This window comes from Geotrypetes seraphini, chromosome 6, assembly GCF_902459505.1.
Source record: "Geotrypetes seraphini chromosome 6, aGeoSer1.1, whole genome shotgun sequence".
Taxonomy (NCBI): domain Eukaryota; kingdom Metazoa; phylum Chordata; class Amphibia; order Gymnophiona; family Dermophiidae; genus Geotrypetes; species Geotrypetes seraphini.
In genome coordinates this window covers 179,501,494-179,524,556 of record NC_047089.1, presented here as the reverse complement: position 1 = coordinate 179,524,556, position 23,063 = coordinate 179,501,494, and the positions used below count along the sequence as shown (strand labels likewise).

The window sequence follows — 23,063 nt, the reverse complement described above, 5'->3', positions numbered from 1 at the left end:
TTCCAGAGAAAGGAAAATGGTAAAGCCAGAAGACATAATTTGAGGTTGAGGGGTGGTAGATTCAAGAGCAATGTTAGGAAATTCTATTTTACGGAGAGGGTGGTGGATGCCTGAAATGCGCTCCCAAGAGAGGTGGTGGAGAGGAAAACGGTGCCGGAGTTCAACGAAGCTTGGAATGAACAAAGAGGATCTAGAATCAGAAAATAATATTAAATATTGAACTAAGGCCAGTACTGGGCAGACTTGCACGGTCTGTGCCTATATGTGGCCGTTTGGAGGAGGATAGGTTAGGGAGGGCTTCAATGGCTGGGAGGGTGTAGATGGGCTGAAGTAGGTTTTGACAAAGATTTTGGCAGTTGGAACCCAAGCACAGTACCAGGTAGAGCTTTGGATTCTTGCCCAGAAATAGCTAAGAAGAAAAAATTTAAATTGAATCAGGTTGGGCAGACTGGATGGACCATTCGGGTCTTTATCTGCCGTCATCTACTATGTTACTATGTTACATTAACAAATATATAAGGCAGTAGTATATATCTTTATAAGGCCAAAAATCTAAGAAGCTTCAAAACATGACATTAGTTTAAATAACCCCGGGACTGATTCTGGATGCTGATAGGATGCGTAACTATGAGATCATGATGCTTTTATTTTGTATAAAAAACGCCGCGGCCATGTTGTTCTGCCTGAACCAAACTATAATGATGGCAGTGCATGTGGAATCGGCATAATAAAGGTATTTAACAAGTTATTGCTCTAAGATTTAACCCTTACTTTTTATTCTCAACTACTTTATATGAGCTAGAAATGATACCCCTAGGAGTGGTTGATAAGAGCCGTAGAATGTATGTTCTAAGATACTAATTATGATATATCTCTCTTTTCTATCAGGGGATTACCTTGATAAAGCCCTAGGTGGCGAAACATAGCCTATGTCGGTGAAGAACCCCTGCTATGCTCTGATAAAGAGATGAGTATTTTTTCTTAATCTATTTTGAAAAATAAATAAAAATAAATAAAAATGAATAAACTAATAAGATTTGATAGAAACTTCTGACCGGTGACGACTTTAGTGCAAATTATACTGTGAATGAAACCTTTCTCACAGTTTGTACTGCTGAGGTCATAAATGAATGTATTTTAACTCTAATTGAGACTATATGTTTTGAAACTATGTTACATTAAACATCAAAGAACATTAAACATTAAAGAAACAGTCCTCAAAATAAAGTACTCTAGTTTAATAAGAAAGAAAAGATAGGAGGTTTGCACTTACTTTGTTTTTCATCTGTCCCACTGTTCCTCTCCACCACCACATCCAACATTTCTCCTGCTCATCTCTCTTTCCTATGTATCTGTACCTCAAGCCTCTCCCTTCCACAATGTCCAATATTTCTTTCTCCACCACTATGCCCAACAATTCACCAATTTCTTCATTTCCCCATGTGCACCATCTCTCTTTCTCTCTCACTCAGACCCATGTCCAACAATTCTCCCTTTCTATTCCCTCCCTACCTCAGCATCTCTTTCCCTGATTCCCTCTATTGTTCCATCCTATGTCCCAAGTTCATGCTTCCCTCCCTCCTTCCTTTCTGTGTCCCATGTTCGTGCTCCCTCCTTACTTTCTTCCTTCCTTCCATCCTTTGTCTGAAGTTTCTATTCCTTCCCTTCCTTCTGTGTCCCAATGTGACCCTGCTTCTCCCATGTCTCAATGCACCCCTCATCGTCCTTCCCTCCATTTTAAATCCCAAATTTGTGTCTCCCTCCTTTCTGCGGGTGTTTAACTCCTCTGGCCAACTCCCTCCTCCCGGTCGCATTTCTCTTTGCAAAGCCGTGAGCAGCAACTCCTGCATGTGGTTCACTGACCAGGAAGTGCGACTGGGAGGAGGGAGCTGACCAGAGGAGGTAAACACCCATGGGAGGGAGGCATGAATTTGGGATTCAGAACAGAGGAAAAGACAACGAGGGGCATATTTGGACACAGAAGGGAGAAGGAAGGTTGCGCTTAGACAGAAAGGGAGGAAGAAGGGGCGCGTTGGCACAAGAGAGGCAGGACCCCGGTTTGTAAGTACGAGTTTAATGTAGGTCAGGTGTTCTTAAACCAGGGACTGCCTGTACTGCATATTTCTTCCCCAATGTTGAAACTATGTTTGTAAATTATAATCCGCTTAGGTTATAAGCGGAATAGAAATTTTAAAAATAAATAAATAAACTACTTACCTGAGAAATATCTTCTGAGTCTTTACTGGAAACATACTTTGTTTGTGTTCCAGATTCCTTGGTGTCCCTTAATGCCAATTCCTCTCTTTCATCCTCTCTAGCACAATTTTCCTCAGAAGCAGATTTCACTTCCCATATTGCCATCCCATAGTTCTCATGACTTGCTACCTCTGAGAGCATAATTGGCATGTCCTCTGCAAAATTCACTTTCTTCTCCTTTTGGTGTACTATTGGTTTTTCTTGTAGTTTTGGTTTATTTACATTCCCTGTGGCATCCTTTATTTCTGCTGTTCTAGTCCTTTCCACTTCTGTACATTCTGACCTTAGCTCCGGCTTGTCAATAGATTCTTTTAATGGGACTTCATTATTTTTTTCAGACTCAGTGATATTGTTCCCTTCTCCATTTTTATGTTGTAAGCATATATTCTCATCTGCTTCAGTGATACAATTCATATTATTTTCTACACCTTTCTCTTTGTCCTCTTCTACAGATATCAGAGACTTTCCTGTATATATGTCTCTTATCATATTTTGATTTTCATTTTGGATCTTCTTAGTTATTGTACTATTATCAACAGTTCCTGGAGGCAACCTCTTTTCCTTGGGCTTTTCTGAGGTCTTTTGAGTTGCACTCTTTGGGCTTCCCTCAGTTTTAACTTCCATTTCACTCTTTTCATTCACTGGAGTTTTCTCTATTTCAACCTCCTTGTCAAGTTCCTCTCTCTCTAAAGGTTGCACAGTTAAAATTTCCCTTCCACATTCTTTTCTTTCTAGAGAACTCTCAATTCTAGGCTCCCATTTACCCTCTTGTCTCTCTGAAGAGTGTTCAGTTTTAGTGTTTATCAGATATTCCTTTCTCTCTGAGATACCCTTGGTTTCAGTGTCTATTTGGCATAGTTCTCTTTCTAAATTTCTATCAGTTCCAACTCTTTCACATTCATTCATTTCCAGAGACCTCTTTTTTCCAGCATCTTTTTGGCATTCTTCTTGCTTCAAAGCTTCCTCTGCTTTAGGTTCTTTTCCTGCCATATTTTCCTCTGTTTGACATTCTTCACTATTAGTAACTCTCTTGTTTCCTGTCTCCATTTGTGATTCTACTTGCTTCATTGCTCCCTCTTTGTCAGTCACCATTTGACATTCATCTTTCTTTACAGTTCTTTCCCTTTCAAGCTCTGTTAGAGGTTTTCTCTCCAGAGTATTCTTTAGATTTTTGTTCACCCCATCTAAAATTATGATGCTTTCTTTATTCCCAGTTTTAACCTGTTGTTGTTGTATAGTTGCTTCTCCATCCTGAGATACAGCCTCCTTCAACAGGAGATTTGGACATAGAGTATGTCTGAATCCTGACCTTGTTCTCTCCATATGCATTTCTGAGACTTCACTTTCTTTAATTTGAGAATATGCAATAATCTCTTTGACACTACAGTGGTCAGACCTGATGTGGCTAAGGTCCAGAGCCTCCAATAAAGAAGTATGAACAGTCACATCATTGTGTTTTAAATGATAAGAGTTGATATATGCACAATCCAAGTAATGGTAGCAATTCAAAAAATGTCTCTTTTCAATTTGCATGGCTTTATGTTTCCAATACCTTGACCAAGTGGCTGTCTGTTTACTTTCAGGTAATCCTTTATCACTTAGTCTACCTACTACTGATGTTTGGAGGATATGTGCTTCATTATTTTCACAGAAATTATCACAATTACCATTTGAAATATCACTCTGTGGTCTTTCCACAGAACTCTCCAAGTATGAAACAGAATGTGTGGCGATTCTGGTCTCTTGATCTGTATCATAGATCTGCTGGTGCTGCTCCACACTTGCACTAGGTCTAATATTTTCATTAGGAAATGTAACTTCTACTGAATTTGAGTAAAGGGGTTTGTTGTCAACTTGGGTTTCTAAAGAAAACTGGACATACTCAGCAAAGTGTTCAGTATCCCTCTCTTTTCCCTTTTGCATTTCATTTAAATCTTCTACTGATGATGAACTTTTTAAGATGGTGTACTCTTCCTCCTGTTTGTGTAAGATTTCCAGAGACTTTGCTTCATCATCATTTTTTGGTACCACATTACCTGCAGGTTCAAGTGTTGTCCCTGGATCAATATCATAGTTTAATTCTTCCTGCATTCCTGGACACCCACCTGATTTCAAATGCTCAAGACCTGGCTTTATCTGATTTCCTGGCTCACCTTCCAGTTTTATCTCAAGATTATCAATGACCACATCTTGTTTTTCTGGGTTTTCCTTTAACAGTAATCCTCCAAAAAAAGACTTGCGCCTCAGCAGTCCCAGAACATCAGGTTTGCTGGATGGGAGTCTCATGGATCGTCGCAATTCCTTGGGCATTGATAAAATAGGAGTAGACTTTCGTCTTACTTGCTTTAAATAATCAGACGTTCGGTTGGTCCTCAGACAAGGTTTCCCCTGGTGCAAATCATTTATGGTGCTAATGTTGGCATCATATTTCCCAGATTTTGGAACAGCAATACTGAATAGACATTTTTTCATGTTTTGTGAATCCCCGAGAGATCTAGTAGAACATCCCATCACTTCCCCTTGAGTTTCCTCTTCCTGAAGCTGGGGCTGTCTAGCAGAGGGAGCAATGAAGTTCATCTTGTTTTCTATTTCTATTTGGCCATTTAGTATGGCACTTTTCTTTGTAAGTTCACTCTGAAAATATAATCTCTCGTTTGACAGTCTTCTGGATTTTGATGGCCTCTCCTGCCCATCAAGGGTGCCAGAAAAGATTGGATAGGGCCGCTTGTAATCAGACTGAAAAAAAAATATAGTAAGAAAATTTTAGTTCTTGTTTATTTTGAGGAACATTTTCAAATGCTTACTCACAGTCTACCTGCATAAAATAAGGGTTTACATGGGTAGGTTGGCTCTATCCATATAAATTACTTTTTAAAAGTCAAAAATATCAATGGAGTTAAAGCAAGTGTTTTAGGCCACATTATATACAAAGGCATTCCCCAGGGAGTGAACCTAGTCTGGAATAGAAAACTACTTATCTAAGTGGAATGAGAGTTCTGTGGTCATTGGCAGTAGGTACAGTGTTTGCTGAAAATTACAAAATCAGCAATTGCCACTGGGGTTAAGGGGAGACACAGTCAGAAGAGGCGTGCACAATTGGCACACTGATTTACCCATTCAGTGGACAAGCTATGCATGTTCTTTTTCCAAAGTAAATGTTTAATTCTATGCTAAATTTTCCACCAAAATTATGTGGGTGTTTAAAATTTTTTTACAGTTTGTATGGATTAAAATGTTGAATAGGCTTTTGAAAATTTAGAACTTATCTTCAGATAATTGTGTCATAACACTACAGTCCCAGTGTCACCTTCTCAGCTGCAGTCCAACTATTTAAACCAAATTGTAGCCTCAGCCCTTATAAATTAGTGAATATATTTACATTGGTGTGATATACAGGCCTCCTTTACAGACAGAAGCAGTGGACAGAGATTTAATAGTAGACTTTCGGAATATAAGGGGAAGTTTTACAAATAGGTGATTTTAAACATGCTGGATGTTGACTGGGGTATCCTTATTTCGGGGTTTTCTAGAAGTAGGGAGATCCTGGATTCTCTACAAGGAGAACTGTTGCAGCAATTGGTAATAGAACCCACGCGGGATGGGAGTCATACTGGATTTAGTGCTTACAAACAGGGAAAGTGTTTCTGATGTTACAGTGGGTGATCATCTAGCATCCAGTGATCACTGCATGGTATAGTTTAATATTAAGATGGGTATAGAGAGGGTTAATTCAAATGCAAAGGTTCTAGATTTTTTTAAAACTAACTTTATTTGGATGGGAGATTATGTCAAGGAATTGTTTTCTGAATGGGAACGTCTGAAAGGAGTGGAAATGCAGTAGGCAAAACTGAGAAGAGTAATTGTAAGAGCGACAAACCTTTTTGTGAGGCAAGAAAGTAAAAGTAAGAGGAAAAGAAGGCCGCTTTGGATCTCAAAAGTAGTAGCTGAGAAGGTAAGGAATAAGAGGTTAGCTTTCATAAACTAGAAAAGATCACAGAAAGAGGAAGACAGGCAAAAATATCTGGAAAAATTAAGAGAGGCTGGTCGTGTAGTCAGGAAAGCAAAGATGCAAATGGAAGTAAAAACAGCTGACACAGTAAAATGGGGAGACAAGACATTTTTTAGATATATTAGTGATAGGAAGAAGTGCAAAAGTGGCATTGTGAGACTCAAAGGTGAAGGGGAGAAATATGTAGAAGCTGATAAAGAAAGGGCTGAATTGCTTAACAAATATTTCTGTTCTGTGTTCATGGCTGAAACGCCAGGAGCAGGACCACAAAAGACAAACATGAATAGGAATGGAGGAGTGGTAGATCCTGATTGATTTTCAGAGGGTGGTGTTCGTGAGGAGCTAGCTAAAATAAAAGTAGACAAAGTGATGGGACCAGATGGTGTACATCCGAGGGTACTGAAAGAACTTAGGGAAGTTCTGGTGGCTCTGTTGACTGACCTTTTCAATGAGTCTCTAGAGCCGAGAGTGGTACTGGAGGACTGGAGAAGGGTGGATATGGTCCCTCTCCACAAAAGTGGAAGTATGGAAGAAGTAGGGAATCACAGGCAGGTAAGTCTGACTTCTGTGGTAAGCAAATTAATGGAAACGCTTTTAAAACAATGAATGGTGAAGTTTCTGGAACCTTGTGGATTACAGGACGGAGGCAACATGGTTTCACTAGATATAGGTCTTGTTAAACAAATCTGATCAATTTCTTCAATTGGGTGACAAAAGAATTGGATAGAGAGAGTGCGCTAGATGTGGTGTATTTAGATTTTAGCAAAGCCTTTGACAATGTTCCACACAGACGTCAAATAAATAAACTGAGTGCCCTCAGGATGGGTCCTAAAGTTACAGGCTGGGTTAAGAACTGGTTAAGTGGAAGGCGACAGAGGATAGTGATCAATGGAGATCACTCTGAGGAAAGGGATGTTACCAGTGGTGGGCCTCAAGGTTCTGTTCTTGGGCTTGTTCTTTTAAACATTTTTATAAGCGATATTGCTGAAGGGCTGTCAGGTAAGATTTGGCTCTTTGCGGATACCAAAATCTGCAATAGAGTAGACACCCAGATGGTATGAATGACATGAAGAAAGATCTAGCAAAGCTTGAAGAATGGTCTGAAATTTGGTCATGCATTTGGGCTGCAAAAACCCAAAGGAACGGTACAGTTTTGGGAGTGAAGAATTTTTGTGCACGACAGAAGAGCGGGACTTGGGTGTGATTGTATGTGATGATCTTAAGGTGGCCAAACAGGTTGAAAAGGTGACGGCAAAAGCTAGAAGGATGCTAGGGTGCATGGGAAGAGGTATGGCCAGTAGGAAAAAGGAGGTATTGATGCCCCTGTATAAGACTTTGATGAGACCTTATTTAGAATATTCTGTACAATTCTGGAAACTGCACCTTCAAAAAGATATAAAAAGGATGGAGTCTGTCCAGAGGAAGGCTGCTAAAATGGTGCATGGTCTTCTTCATATGGCATATGGGGACAGACTTAAAGATCTCAATCTGTATACTTTGGAGGAAAGGCAGGAGAGGGGAGATATGATAGAGATGTTTAAATCTCAAAAATATACTCAATGTTATTAGCCTAGTGGTGAAGCTACCCACTGAAGCACATTTACTAATAGTGGAGAAAAAGCCTCAACTGCATTTAAAAATGCTTTCAATATCAGATGGCAACCCAACGGGATACTAGCTAGTGAAGCATTTTTTCCTGTTCTTTTTGTTGTTCTTCTTTTGTTTTCCTGTGCACAGTGGTGTTGGGTAACCCATTTTGAAAGTAGCATTTTGCACTTTGTTGAGTTTTTTGCCTATGAGACAGAAGTTGACTGGCTTATAACCCATTGGGTTGCCATCTGATATTGAAAGCATTTTTAAATGCAGTTGAGGCTTTTTCTCCACTATTAGTAAATGTGCTTCAGTGGGTAGCTTCACCACTAGGCTAATAACATTGAGTATATTTTTGAGATTTAAACATCTCTATCATATCTCCCCTCTCCCGACTTTCCTCCAAAGTATACAGATTGAGATCTTTAAGTCTGTCCCCATATGCCATATGAAGAAGACCATGCACCATTTTAGCAGCCTTCCTCTGGACAGACTCCATCCTTTTTATATCTTTTTGAAGGTGCAGTTTCCAGAATTGTACAGAATATTCTAAATAAGGTCTCATCAAAATCTTATACAGGGGCATCAATACCTCCTTTTTCCTACTGGCCATACCTCTTACCACTATTAGAAAATGTGCTTCAGTGAGTAGCTTCACCACTAGGCTAATAACATTGAAGGCCTGTTTTACAAAGCCGTGCTAGTGGCTGCCGTGCGGCAACAACCCCGAAGCCCTTTAAATCTCTATGGGCTTCGGGGCCGTTACTTAGCTGCAGACGCTAGCGTGACTTTGTAAAACAGCCCTGAGTATATTTTTGAGATTGAATTCTTGTTATTACATTATTTTTCTTGAGAGTCGTTTAAATACCTATGTAATGTAAATGTGCATGAGTCAAATCTCTTACCATGTGAAAGAAACTCTGCAATGAGAGGGCATTGGATGAAGTTAAGAGGTGATAGGCTCCGGAATAATCTAATGAAATACTTTTTTACAGAAAGGGTGGTAGATGCGTAGAACAGTCTCCCAGAAGAGGTGGTGGAGACAGTGACTGTGTTTGAATTCAAGAGGGCCTAGGATAGGCACGTGGGATCATTCAGAGAGAGAAAGAGATAATGGTTACTGTGGATGGGCAGACTAGATGGGTCATTTGGCCTTTATCTGCCATTATGTTTCTATGATATACAGCCTTTTGTAAAAAAAAAAAAAAAAAAAAGCATCAAAGCATTTACAATAAAATAAATAAAATATTAAAAAGAGGGAGATTGGAATGCCAATATAATTAATACAGAAGACAATGACAATGAAGGGAGGGGTTTAAAGGAAGAAGACTTCCTTAGGCAAAATGCCTTTTAGATACGGTAATTAGTACAAACTCTAGGGAATACCCTACCCCTGACGAGCTCCTTAACACTTCTACAACTCTAGATCTCATGGGAAAAGTGCTGTCTGAAGACACAGGGACTGAGCAGAATCTGCCAAAGCATCCAAGATGGTGGTGGTTTCCACTGAAATCAGGACCACTGCCACATCAGGAACACTCTCATCTGGCACAGTCTGGAGTTGTTCCTGACTCTATTCTGGGGATAAATCCAGTGCTGACTGTGACTCCACTGTGGCCTAGTTGCCATGCAGTCTCAGCAATATTTGCAAAAACTGCCTCCTCATCTAGACCATGCCTCTGACACATTGAGAAGTGGTATAGCTTTTCAGAACTCATGTCACCAAAAGCTGGTAGAAAGAAAGGGGGCCCAACCACAGCTTCTATCCCAGGAGTAGGACCACAAAAACTTGACTTCAAGGATCCTGACCACAAAAAGATAAACAGCCCCAAAGAGTTAAGTGCTGCTGGAACAACTCTTTTTTTTGTTGTTGTTATAGAGGCACAGTTCCCAAGAACTCAAAGTGCTAAGTCAGTAACATAGGCTGCAGCACAATGCAACAAATTCCCGTAGGAAAAGAACTGGAAGGAGAAAGGAGAGACCCAGCAACCTAGGTTGAACACCGCTGGGTCACAGAAAGAACCCCAAGGGCCACAGCTTCCAGCTAGAAGCCAAAAGAAAGGAGCCTTGGGAGAGAATAAACCAACTACAGAAAGCTTTTTAAAAGATACAGTAACCCCCCTTATGCGTGGATTTACCATCTGTGGTTTCAGTTAACCATGGTTTGAAAGTATTAAATGAAAAGTTCTCTCCCCAAAATTCCAAATTATAAATTTCACGCCATCAGTATATAGAACACGATACAGGTATTATGTGTGCACATATGAACATAGTACACAATACTATGATAGGATGATTGATTATGGTATAAATGTGTCTGTATTGAAAACCATCTACAAAAACGCTAACTCTATATTGTAACACCTTTACAGAAGCTCATGTAAACTGCTCTGAATTGACTCCCCAGTCATTTGTAGTGGTATAGAAGCTTTCAATAAACATACAACATATTGTTATAACTGTTCTATTTTATTATCAGTTATTGTTGTTGATGTCTTATTGTGCCTAATATATAAATTAAATTTTATCATATGTATGTATGTATGTATGTATGGTAAAAAATGTATACATATAGGGTTTGGTATAAACTGCTGTTTCAGGCATCTGCAGGGGATCTTAGAAAGTATCCTCTGCAGATACAGGGGTTTACTAAAATATTTTTTTGGGTTCCATACAGGCCTACTAGATCAGCCAAATCTGCACAAGCTTGCCATATGCTAGGAAGTTGTTCTTTACCCAACGTGTGGTGGACACCTGGAATGCGCTTCCAGAGGACGTTATAAGGCAAAGTACGGTACTGGGGTTCAAGAAAGGATTGGACAAATTCCTACTGGAAATGGGGATAGAGGGGTATAGATAGAAGATTACTGCACAGGTCCTGGACCTGTTGGGCCGCCGCATGAGCGGACTGCTGGGCACGATGGACCTCGGGTCTGACCCAGCAGAGGCATTTCTTATGTTCTTATATTCATCTCCAACTGGAGACTAAAATACTAGCTCTGAGAGGGACTGCACAGGTTAGTTATAGACTGCCAGAAATCTGTAGTTCTCAATCTCCACATGCTGGTAGCAATGCAAAACCCATCTGTCTGGGCCAATCTGGACAGACACTATCACTGAGGAACCTCCGTTTTAGCCTCACTCAAAGCAATACTTATCTTTTAGACTTACCTTCATTACTAGCCTTATTCTTTAATCTTTGTTCTACCCTTAGTACTAGCCTTCATCTAGAACATCAATCCTAGCTTCATCTCTCATTCCCACTTATTTAAACAGTATAATATGCATTATTGATTTTTATATTATCATGTAGTTATAATGTACTTTTTAATCTTTTTATCTATACTTATTTTAGTTTATATTGTGTTTTCCTTATTCATTAGTTTTAATGCTTGTATTAGTTATTTAGAATTTTATTATGTATGATGTTATTATTTTGTATGCTGAATTGCTAGTTAGGCGGTATATAAAAATAAAATTATTATTATTATATTATTATTTTTTTGATGGTATTGTTTTGTTTTCACCTCAAAAGAAGATGTGTTCATATGTATGTTTTTGTATGATAATACAATACTTTTAATATTTTTATATTGGATTTATTCTCCCCTCCCCCCAACCTCACCTTGAACCAGTGGCTTAGCTTGCCCTCCAATTTGGGGGAATCCTAGAGGTCTTTAGCATCCCTTCTCCCTCCTTGGAACAGGTATGCTGAAGCCCTACCAGTCAAACCTTGCTCTTGTGCTGCTATAGTACAGAAATCAGTTGCATACTTCCAGCCATTGATGCCAGGACTCCCTGAGCAAGCTCAGTTATTGTATGAACTGAGCATGTGCAAGAAGTTCTGGTGTCTGTGGCTGGAACCATGCCATCAACTTCTTCTGTCCAGCAGCAGTGCAATGAGGAGGAGAGCAACTCAGCAACTAAATTCTTTGTCTGGCAGGGCTCTGGTATCCTTGCCAGCAATTTAACGAGAGCTGCATGTTTGGAGGGGCCTAAGCCTGAAGGGGGGCAGGCCTCAACAGTGGGGGGCAGACCCCCAACATGACTACGCCACTGCCTTGATCAATTGCAGGGTCCAGTGAGAAAGCAGTTTCAAATCTCAGGTCAGGCAGAGAAACTGTTTACATTAATATGACACATATTCTATGAATTTGCAGGCTGTTGCAAAGATGTGTATCTCTCTATTGAGATACATGATGGGGAGGCAGGGTAAGAAAAACTGCCATAACAAGAATGGCCTATTTTTCCTATAAGATCATCTTGGAAGTGTGTTTCTTTTAGACTCTGCTCCTGCTCAGATTGTCCTTTGCATTTCAGAAATTCAGAACTAGGAAAGGCTTCAACTGATCTTCATACTTACCAAAAGGATCTTTCCTTCCAATTCCTCTTCATCCTCATCTTCCTCATGCTCTCCCTTTCCATCATCTATCTCTTCCATCACTTCTGCCTTTGCCTCTGCAATAAGCTCCCTCAGAGGGTGATTATCAGTCACTGATGTAACAAATGGGTGCTAGGAAAAACAAGAGAGCACATATAAAATAAGTGATCTGTGAGACGGACAATGAAACTGTACATAATAAAAGCAGAAAAATAGCAAATCTCAGATCACCATATCATAGGTAATGTGATCCCAGACAGTAATATTCAAAGTCATGTTACGGATCACATGATGCCAGTGGGTAAATGTCAAGAGCATGACATCAGAAACTAGAGCAGGGCTAGGCAATTCCGGTCCTTGAGAGCCATAGGCAGGTCAGCTTTTCAGGATATCCACAATAAATATGCATGAGATAGATTTGCATCTCAAGGATGCGGTACATGCAAATCCATCTCATACATATTCATTGTGGATATCCTGAAAACCTGACCTGCCTGTGGCTCTTGAGGACTGGAATTGTCTACCCCTGGACTAGAGGATTCTAGAACAGTGTTTCTCAATTCGGTCCTTGAGTACCCCCTTGCCAGTCAGGTTTTCAGGATATCCACAATGAATTTGCATAAGGAGAAATTAGGTTCTTACCTGCTAATTTACTTTCTTTTAGCTTCTCCAGACCAGTAGAGGTTAACTTTACGAATGGGTATATATCTAATCATGACCAGCAGGTGGAGACTGAAAACAAAACTTTGGGACAGTATATCCTAGCCCCTCCTCTCTATTTCCCTCAGTCTGCCGAATAGCCAAGCAGAACCAAGAACTGGAAAACAACAGAGAGAAAAAACAATACTCCAAAAGGAGTAACAAATAACATACCCAAAATGCTGTTGGAAAATGCAGAGGAGAAATTCCCGAAGGAAGAATGTCCCCACAGCTCGCCAGCTAAGCCAGCCGAGCCACAGCCGCTGTTCTTCAATTCTCCCCGGCCCTAGAAAAATACTAGAACCCGCAGCAAAAACCAAAAACTGCCCGCGCAACAGCCCCAACAACAACAACAACAGACAGGGTGGGGACCTCTACTGGTCTGGAGAAGCTAAAAGAAAGTAAATTAGCAGGTAAGAACCTAATTTCTCCTTCTTTAGCACTCTCCAGACCAGTAGAGGTTAACTTTACGAATGGGACGTACCAAAGCAGTCCCTCTCACGGGCGGGACCCCCGAAGGGCCGATACCAGTACACGCTCACCGAACACCGCGTCCCGACGCGCCTGCACATCAACCCGATAATGACGAACAAAGGAATGCAAGGAGGACCAAACCGCAGCCTTACAAATATCCACTGGAGGCACGAGCGACGACTCAGCCCAAGAAGCCGCCTGACCCCGAGTGGAATGAGCCTTGAGAAACTCCGGAACAGGCTGCTGTTTCAGAAGATAAGCGGAAGCAATCGTCTCCTTGATCCAGCGCGCAATAGTAGCCTTAGAAGCGCCCGCTCCCCGACGAGGACCCGCCAGGAGGACAAAGAGATGATCGGACTTCCGGAATTCCTGGGTCCGCTGCACATAAGAGCGAAGGACCCGACCGACATCCAACTTGCGCAGCTGCCGTTGCTCAGAAGAGCCCTCCCGACCACCCAAGACCGGGAGAACCACCGATTGATTGACATGAAAAGGAGAAACAACCTTCGGCAGAAAGGAAGGAACAGGCCGCAAGACGACCCGCTCCCTAGAAAACTCCAAGAAGGGAGCCCTACAAGAGAAAGCCTGCAGCTCAGAAACACGCCTAGCAGAAGTAATGGCCACCAAAAAGACCGCCTTCAAAGTAAGGTCCTTCAAAGAACAGTCGTCCAAGGGCTCGAAAGGCGGACGCACCAAAACAGAGAGAACCAGATTAAGATCCCAAGAGGGAACCGAGGGCCGTAGGGGAGGCCTAAGCAACTTGGCCGCCCGCAAAAACCGAATCACATCAGGAAGAGCCGATAAACGCTGACCTGACACCAACCCTCGAAAGGCCGACAGGGCCGCAATATGAACCCGGAGAGAAGACCAAGCCAGGCCTCTATCCAGGCCATCCTGCAAGAACTCCAGAATGTTAGGCAGATAAGCGCGAAAAGAGGTCACTCCCCGCGCCCGACACCATTCCTCAAAGAGACGCGAAACCCGCACATAAGCCCGAGAGGTAGAAAGCCTCCGGGACCCCAACAGTGTAGAGATCACCTTGTCTGAATATCCCTTCTTGCTAAGGCGACCCCTTTCAAGAGCCACGCCGTAAGACAGAAGGGAGACGGGTCGAACATGGGAATGGGACCCTGCATCAGAAGGTCGTCCGAGAGAGGCAGAGGAAGAGGATCCGCTACCAGGTGCCTCACCAGATCCGCATACCACGGACGGTGAGGCCAATCCGGCGCCACCAGCACCACCAAACCCGGATGATGAACAATGCGAAGAAGCACTCTGCCCACCAGCGGCCAAGGAGGGAACACATACAACAGCCCCTCCGTTGGCCACTGCTGGACCAGAGCATCCAGACCCTCGGCCAGACCGTCCCTGCGACGACTGAAGAAGCGGGGCACTTTGGCGTTGCCACCCGTGGCCAACAGGTCCATCAGGGGCTGCCCCCAAGCCTGCACTATCAACTGAAACGCCTCGGCGCCGAGACACCACTCTCCTGGATCTAGAAAGTGACGACTGAGGAAGTCTGCCTGAACATTTTCTACTCCGGCTATATGAGAGGCCGAGAGGTCCAGCAGATGGGATTCCGCCCAAACCATGAGCAGAGCCGCCTCCTGCGCCACCTGAGTGCTCTTGGTGCCCCCCTGACGATTGACCTAAGCCACCGCCGTGGCATTGTCCGACAGCACTCTGACCGACTTGCCCAGCAACAGGGAGTGGAAAACCAACAGCGCCAGACGGACCGCTCTGGTCTCCAACACGTTGATCGACCAGGCGGCCTCCTCCGCGGACCAGGTGCCCTGAGCTGAGTGACCCAAACACTGAGCCCCCCGACCCAGGAGACTCGCATCCGTCAGGAGCACCGTCCACTGCGGGAGATCCAGACCCACCCCCTGAACTAGGTGAGGGGTCTGGAGCCACCAACGCAGACTGCAGCGCGCCAAGCCTCGCAGGGGGACCGGAACATCCATCCCGTGCCTCTGGGGAGACCACCTCCGGAGCAGAGCATACTGGAGAGGACGCATGTGGGCCCGCGCCCACCTCACCACGTCCAGGGACGCCGCCATCGACCCCAAGACCTGGAGGAAATCTCGCGCCCGAGGACACCGGGACGCCAAAAGCAGGCGAATCTGAGATTGCAATTTGCTCACCCGGCCCTCTGGGAGGAAGACCCTCCCCAAGGAGGTGTTGAACAGCACCCCTAGGTACTCCAGACGCTGAGCCGGGACCAACCGACTCTTGGAAAGGTTGACCACCCAGCCCAGCGACCGGAGAAACTCCACCACCCGAGCAGTAACCCGGGAGCTTTCCTGCAACGACTTTGCCCGAATTAACCAGTCGTCCAGGTAGGGGTGTACCAGGATGCCCTCCGACCGCAAGGCTGCCGCGACGACCACCATCACCTTGGTGAACGTCCGAGGAGCCGTGGCCAGCCCAAAGGGAAGCGCACAGAACTGAAAGTGCCGACCCAAGATCGCAAAGTGCAGGAAACGCTGATGAGAGGCCCGAATGGGAACATGCAAGTAGGCCTCCGTCAGATCGAGAGAAGTGAGAAACTCCCCCGGCTGAACCGCCAGAATGACCGACCGCAGAGTTTCCATACGGAAAGAGGGAATCTTGAGAGCCCTGTTGACCCCTTTCAAATCGAGGATGGGCCGAAAGGTCCCCTCCTTCTTGGGCACCACAAAGTAAATGGAGTACCTGCCCGTGCCCCACTCCGGAGGGGGCACCGGAACAACTGCCCTGAGATCTAGCAAGCGCTGAAGGGTCTGGCGAAAAGCCTGCGTCTTCCCCGGAGTCTGACATGGAGAAGCGAGGAAAAAATCCGGCAGAGAGCGGGCGAACTCCAGGGCATAACCGTCCCGCACCACCTCCAGGACCCACTGATCGGACGTGATCTCGGCCCATTTGGGGAAAAATTCGCGCAGCCGGGCCCCCACCGGAACCAAAGGGGGCGCCGGCAAGGCGTCATTGTGCAGGACGGGAAGCGGGGGAACCGGCGGAGGGATTCCCTGCCCCCCGACGGGCCCCCCGAAAGGGCTGCATGCGCTGGAAGAACCGACCCCGGGAAAATCCCGGAGACTGGAAAGAAGCAGCCCCACGCCCAGGGCGATACTTGCGAAAATCCCGCAAACGCTCCCGGGCCGCACCCCCCCGAGACGCCGGACGGGCACGGTCCTCCGGCAGACGGGGAACTTTCGAGTCCGACAAAGTCTGAATCAACTTATCCAAGTCCTCTCCAAACAAAAACGACCCCCGAAAGGGAAATTTAGTAAGCTTAGCTTTGGACGCAGCATCCGCCGCCCAAGCGCTGTCGCACACCCGATAGTGAGTAGTCAGAATGGCTACCGGGTGCTGCGCACAACTACAGTTCCTAGACGTGCCTTCCCGAATTGAAAGGCCCTGCTGGTGATAGTAAAGTCAGGTAAACACAAAAATTGCTCAGGATGCTTCAGCTTTTAAAGATAGCACACTTTATTTATCACAGTCACTGTGCTCAAGTCCACATTCGAAAGGAAAAGAAAAACAAAAGAAAGCTCATTAGTTCAGCTTATTTTACAGCTAAACCTGAGCAGCCCTTTCCTCAGGGTAAGTCTTTCTTAGGTAGTCCTTATTATGCAATTCAAAAGTCAGTTTGTTTTCACAAGCACGCTGTGTCAGCCTGAGAGTATCACAGGCTTTTCCCCTGTTAAGCCAGCAAAGCTGACGGGGGTGGGGAGTTGCTGAATCCACTTATTTAGCTTGCCAGAAAATGGCCCCTCTATCCCGACCTAGGATCTTTGTGGATTCAGACCCCACAACTCCCACTGCACAACAATCAGCAGCTAACTTGGCCTTATCACAAAAAAGGCAAACCAAAAATATTCCAAACAGAGTTCACAGTTCTTCAAAGAACAAAAAGGTTTCTTCAGGGTGAGACTTGATAAGAATTCTCACACACACACACACAGTCCCAGCCAGCACAAGTCCCAGGTGCCTCAAAACCACAAATCAGGTTTGTCAGAGAAGAACAAACATAGCAAAAACAACTTAGCTCTCTCTCTCCTGCAGTCTTCTCAACTGTCACAGGCAATGTCCATTGCTTCTTCAGGTAAGCTTGCTAAAGGGAAATTACTCAGGTCCTCCATTTCTATCTCGTTCCCTTGCTGAGACATGGGAGCAGCACCAGGACATGAGTCTTCTTCCCAGGTTGGATCCAGACTGAATCTTCCCAGCTTGGACTGCTGGTTATGACCAGGTTTGAGAAAGCCACGCCCTGCTCTAAAAGGAGAATGGGTTGGCTTTTGCTGAGCCTTGTGGTGTTGCTCAATTAGTCTCAGGAGCTGTGTGCTAGCTTGATTAGGAGCCTGCCTACCAGAGTGCTTTCTAACAGGGATAGTTCTAGGTTCAGGGAAGTTTTTAAACTCATTCTGCTTCCCCTCCCCCCAGGGCTCCTGCTCTTGGGCAATCTCCTCAGGGCTAGAATCCTGTTCCCCACTGCTAGCACTGCTGCTGCACTGATCAGCCCTTTTAAAGATCAGGGGTTTTGGTGCTTTCACAGGCACAAACCTGACCTCAGTAGCAGGTTTGTGACAGCGCGCAGCCACAACACACGCCTTGCGGCCACGCCAAAAGCCATAGACTTAGCCGAGATCCGCACCAAGTCATATAGAGCATCTGAGAGGAATGAGGCCGCCATCTCAATCTTCGCTACCTCCTGATCCACCAGAGACCAGTCGTCAGACTCTCGATCCAAGACCCGCTCGGCCCACCGAAACACGGCGCGAGCGACCAGTCCCCCACAAATAGCCGCCTGGACCCCAAAGGCAGAGACCTGAAAATTTTGCTTAAGGATGCTCTCCAATTTGCGCTCCTCAGAGTCCCGCAAGGCAGAACCGCCCTCAACAGGCACGGTATGCCGCTTGGAAATTGCCGAGACCACCGCATCCACGACTGGCGAAGCTAACGTAGCCCGATCCCCTTCCGGAATGGGATACAGGCGAGCCATGCTGCGCGCCAGCCGAAACGGCGTCTCCGGCGTTTTCCACTGCTCCAGAATAATATCCCGAATATCCTGATGCATAGGAAAAGAGCGGGAAACGGAACGGATCCCCCACACGCGGAGTCTCCGGCGGCGCGTCCTCAAAACGCAAAACCGAAGAAACCTGCTGAATAAGGTCAGGCAGCTCATCTTTCTGAAAAAGGCGCACCACGGACGCCTCATCACTGGAGAACGGGAAATCCGACAACCCGCCGCCAGCTTCCGTCCCCTCCAGAGAGTCCTGGAACTCCTCAGAAGGGTCCAGGTCCTCCTCCAGACCGACCCGTTCCTCCGACCACAAATTCTCATCCCACGACACCCGCGGACGCTTGGACAAGGGAGGCGGTGGAGGGGACGTCACGCCAGACGAAAGAGGCAAAGCCGCAGGGAGCGCGGAGGAAAACCCACCCCCCGAAACCCCCTGGGCGCAACCGGGACCCCCAGCCGCCTGAAAATAGGCTCTGCATAAAGAAAAGAAAAATTCAGGAGAAAAACCCCCCGAGGGTCCCAAGGGACTCCCTGCCACAGCAGGGGACCCAGCAGAACCTTGCCCCTGCATAGTCAAAACAGGGGGAAGGTCACCTGAGGTGGAAGACAAAATGGAGGGGCCAGACAGAGAAGATGGCGGTTTTCCCGCCAAAAAAAGCTCCCTCCATAGCCTGAAGCGGCTGAGAAACCTGAATAGTCTCAGCCGCTAAAGCAGGCAAGCCGGCATCAGCTGTCAAAAAATCAGCTGAGAGGGAATCCTCTAAAACCCAACCGTCGGCGGTTTGGGGAATCCCTCCGTGGGCGGACGGAGAAGACCGGGCTTCCCCACCGTTCCCTGCCGACTCGCGAGGCACCATCGGCGGGGAGCTCTGGGCGCCTGCAGCCGCTGCCGACGGAGCTCCTCCACCGCACCGGCCTGAACACCGCTTGCACAGGCCGGCCGCGAGTGCCTCGCGTCTGGAGCACAATGAGCACTTTTTCCCTTTAGAAGTGCTCATTGCTCCATACGCGACCTAGCTGTAAAAAAGTGCCGGTTAGTTGAAAAAATACAGTAAAATACAGTTTTCTTAAAGGGATGCAACCCTCCAGACCAGCACTACCTCAGGATTTTTTTTTTTTTTTTTACAGAACAGACTCCACAGGCTCTCAAAGCAATATGCCTTGCTTGATTTAGGGGGCAAGGCTTACTGCTGAGGCTCCTCTAAAAAAAAGTGGGGAGGTGGAGGAAGTGGGGGGAGGGACCCCGCTCGTGACCCGCCGGGTTTGACACCCCCGAGGTCGGACGAACCCCCAAACAGAGTCCGCCCAAGCTCCGTCCGGCTAAAAACAGGGACAATAAACCCCCTAAACAAATTCCAACAGCCCTACCAAGGGAGATGGGTACAGATCACTCAACACCTGCTGGAGACTGAAAGAAGACTGAGGGAAATAGAGAGGAGGGGCTAGGATATACTGTCCCAAAGTTTTGTTTTCAGTCTCCACCTGCTGGTCATGATTAGATATATACCCATTCGTAAAGTTAACCTCTACTGGTCTGGAGAGTGCTAAAGAAATTTGATTTGCCTGCACTGCCTCCTTTATATGCAAATTTTTTCATGCATATTCATTGTGGATATCCTGAAAACCTGACTGGCAAAGGGGTACTCCAGGATCAAGTTGAGAAACACTATTCTAGAGCATGGCACAGCTAACATCGAGTGAAGCTGGCAAAATTCCCAGGGCCGCTCAAAGCAGCTGAACCATTTCTTCCTCTCCTCTATTCTGCGCCCAGGTCCAGTATCTCTACAGCTCCCCCCACTCTCCCCACTGGTCCTCCACAAGGCAAGGTAGCTCAAGGAGGACACAGCGCTGAAAGCGACCTCTCTTTCTCTGTCCAGCAGAGCCTTTCCTCTGCTGCGATCCACCCACAGGAAGTTGCACAAGAGAGGCAGGATACAGAAAAGGAAAGGCTCCACTGGCCTGAGAGAGAAAGGCTTCCTTCAGTGCTGTGTCTTCTGTGACTTGCCTCACTGTGAGGAGGACTAGAGAGGAGAGAGGAAGCTATAGAGACTCCAGTCCCGGTTGAGGGCAAGAAGAAGAGAAGAAAGAGAGAGACAGACAGAGATGAAGACCTAGACCATAGAGCAGAGGATTTGGAGGGAAAGCAAAGAACATAGAAATAGCCATACTGGGTCAGACCAATGGGCTATCTACCCAAGTATCATGCTTCCAACAGTGGCTAATCCAGTCGCAAGTACCTGGAAGAAACCCAAATAGTAGCAACACTTCATGTTACCAATCCCAGGGCAAGCGGTAGCTTCCCCCATGTCTATGTCAATGGCAGACTATGGACCTTTCCTCCAGGAACTTGTCCAAACCACCTTTTTAAAACCCAGCTATGCTAACCTCTATTACCACATTTTCTGACAACGAATTCCAGAGCTTAACTATTCTTTGAGTGAAAACATATTTCCTCTTATTTGTGTTAAAAGTATTTCCATGTAATTTCATTGAGTGTCTCCTAGTCTTTGTACTTTTTGAAAGAGTGAAACATTGATTCACTTTTACCCATTCTGTACCACTCAGGGGGAAGAAAAAAAAGAGAGAGTGACCTGGACTGAAGGGGAGGGAGAAGAGAGGAGGCAGATGTTGGACTGGCGGTAGTGCAGAGAGAGAAAGAGACTAGGGAGATGGAAAGACACCCTGGACCATAGAGGGAGGGAGAGGGATATAAGACCATAAATAGGGAGGGGAGAGGGAGAAAAAATCCTGGAATAAAGGTGGATGGAGAGATGGGGACAGACAAAGTACTGGGGGGGTTTAAGCAGAGGAAAGAGAAACAAAGAGAAACCTGAACCAAAGGGAAGAGAGGGGGCAGATGCTGGACTAGGGGGATGCAGAGGAAAGGGAGCGAGAGAGACTGAAGAGAGCGGGAGATACTGTGTTCCAAAGAGAGACATTGGACCATGGAGTGGAGGTGGGGGTTAGGGATGGGGGTACAAGAAGAAGGGAGAAGAAAGGAGAGAAACTAGCCATGGGGACACAAAAGAGATGCTACACATCCTGGAGGGAGCATAGGCACAGGAACACACAAGGGCAATGATGGACACAAGGAGAGAAAGAGGAACACAGGGATGCTGAACAGAGTAAGATAAGAACACAGAGGGCAGATACTGAATATAGAAAGAGGATAGGGACTCTGAGAAGGCAGATACTGAACACGGGGTGGGGGTGGGGAGGAGGCAGGATAGGGACAGGAGCACAGAGGAAAAAAATTGGACATGACTGATAAAGACATGGAAGAAAGGTAGGTATTGGGCATAGAGAGAAGAGAAATTCCAAAAGGACAGAAGACCTTGAGATAAGAAAAGCAGAAAAGAGACACTGGGACCAAGGTAAACAAAGGTAGAAAAAAAATATATTTTGTTTCTGAAATTATTAATTGTAATATGTCAGATTCGGGAAATGTGTATCTCTGATATCTTGCACTTCTGTTTCCATTTTTTTTAATTGTAAAAGGCTTTCTCTATATATCTGGAATGTGTTTGCTTTTTGCAGGGCTTGTTTACTGAAGTTGTGAAAGAATGTCTCAACCCTTTCCCCCACCCCCTCCTGTTGTCTTCACTACCTTGGAAGAGTTTATATTATAGAGAGCCCATCTCAGTTTTCCATCGGGGCCCATTCATTCCTAGCTACTCTAGTGCTCTAGAGAGTAATTATATCAAAGTTTTCATGATTTGGGAGCAGAGGATGCTACACAGTTTGTTGCCAGATAAACATGTGATAAAACCTGAGTAAGTCAAAAATCAGTAAAACATAAAAGTAAAATTGATGTATCTTTTAAATACCTGGCCCAAGAGTAATTGTCATGGCCTGAGATAGCTTTTGCAATGTCACATGGAGGGCATTTTTGATATGACATCCAAATATGTTTGGACGTTTTGCTGAAGATGCACAAAAATCCAGTAGCGAACATGACCATTTTCGAAACAGCAAAACATCTATCTTTTTGTTTTAAAAATGGTCATTTTTTAAATATACTTGTCATCAGTGCATCTATCTTTTTAAATTATGAGTATTAAAAAAAACCTCATCCAAAAGAAACACAAACAAAACAAGCCATTGGGATATAGAAGTGGCCAGCATTTTCAGTAAACTGGCTACACAGACATCCCAGCAGAGCAGTACGGCACCCTAGGGCATACTGCAGTGAACTTCACATAAAAAAGCCCAGGTACACATCTCACCATAACCTCTTTATAGTGTATGGTGAGCCCTCCAAAACCCACCCCAAACCTACTAGATCCAACCTTTATGTCTGCAGGTGTCACCTATGACAGGTACGTTAGATAGATTGTGAGCCCACCAGGACAGATAGGGAAAATGCTTGAGTACCTGATTGTAAAAACCACTTAGATAACCTTGATAGGCGGTATATAAAATCCTAATAAACTTGAAACTTGAAACATGAGCAAGTACAATGGGATTAGGGTGGGTTTTGTAGAGATCACATATTCCACCATAAGTGTTGTAGTTAAGAGTGGACTATGGAGCTGAGTCCCATCTCTGTGGTTGTCTACATCACCCACTAAGCTACTCCAGGAACCCGCTTGATGCTTTACTAGGACTGGCCATAACATCTGAAGCTATAATACAGGCAGATATGTACTGTT

At 45.2% G+C, this 23,063-nt stretch overlaps 1 protein-coding gene across 2 annotated transcripts in view; it reads right to left on the bottom strand.

The window, feature by feature from the left end:
- The window catches only part of LOC117362837 (serine/threonine-protein kinase 10-like), a 125,912-nt gene that overhangs the window by 54,838 nt on the left and 48,011 nt on the right, over positions 1-23,063 (bottom strand). For both annotated transcript variants that reach the window (XM_033949875.1, XM_033949876.1), the window contains exons 8-9: positions 12,219-12,368; positions 2,218-4,992 (exon numbers count right to left, since the gene is read on the bottom strand). In XM_033949875.1, the coding sequence (XP_033805766.1) occupies positions 2,218-4,992; positions 12,219-12,368 (2,925 nt within the window). The remainder of the gene's footprint in view (positions 1-2,217; positions 4,993-12,218; positions 12,369-23,063) is intronic.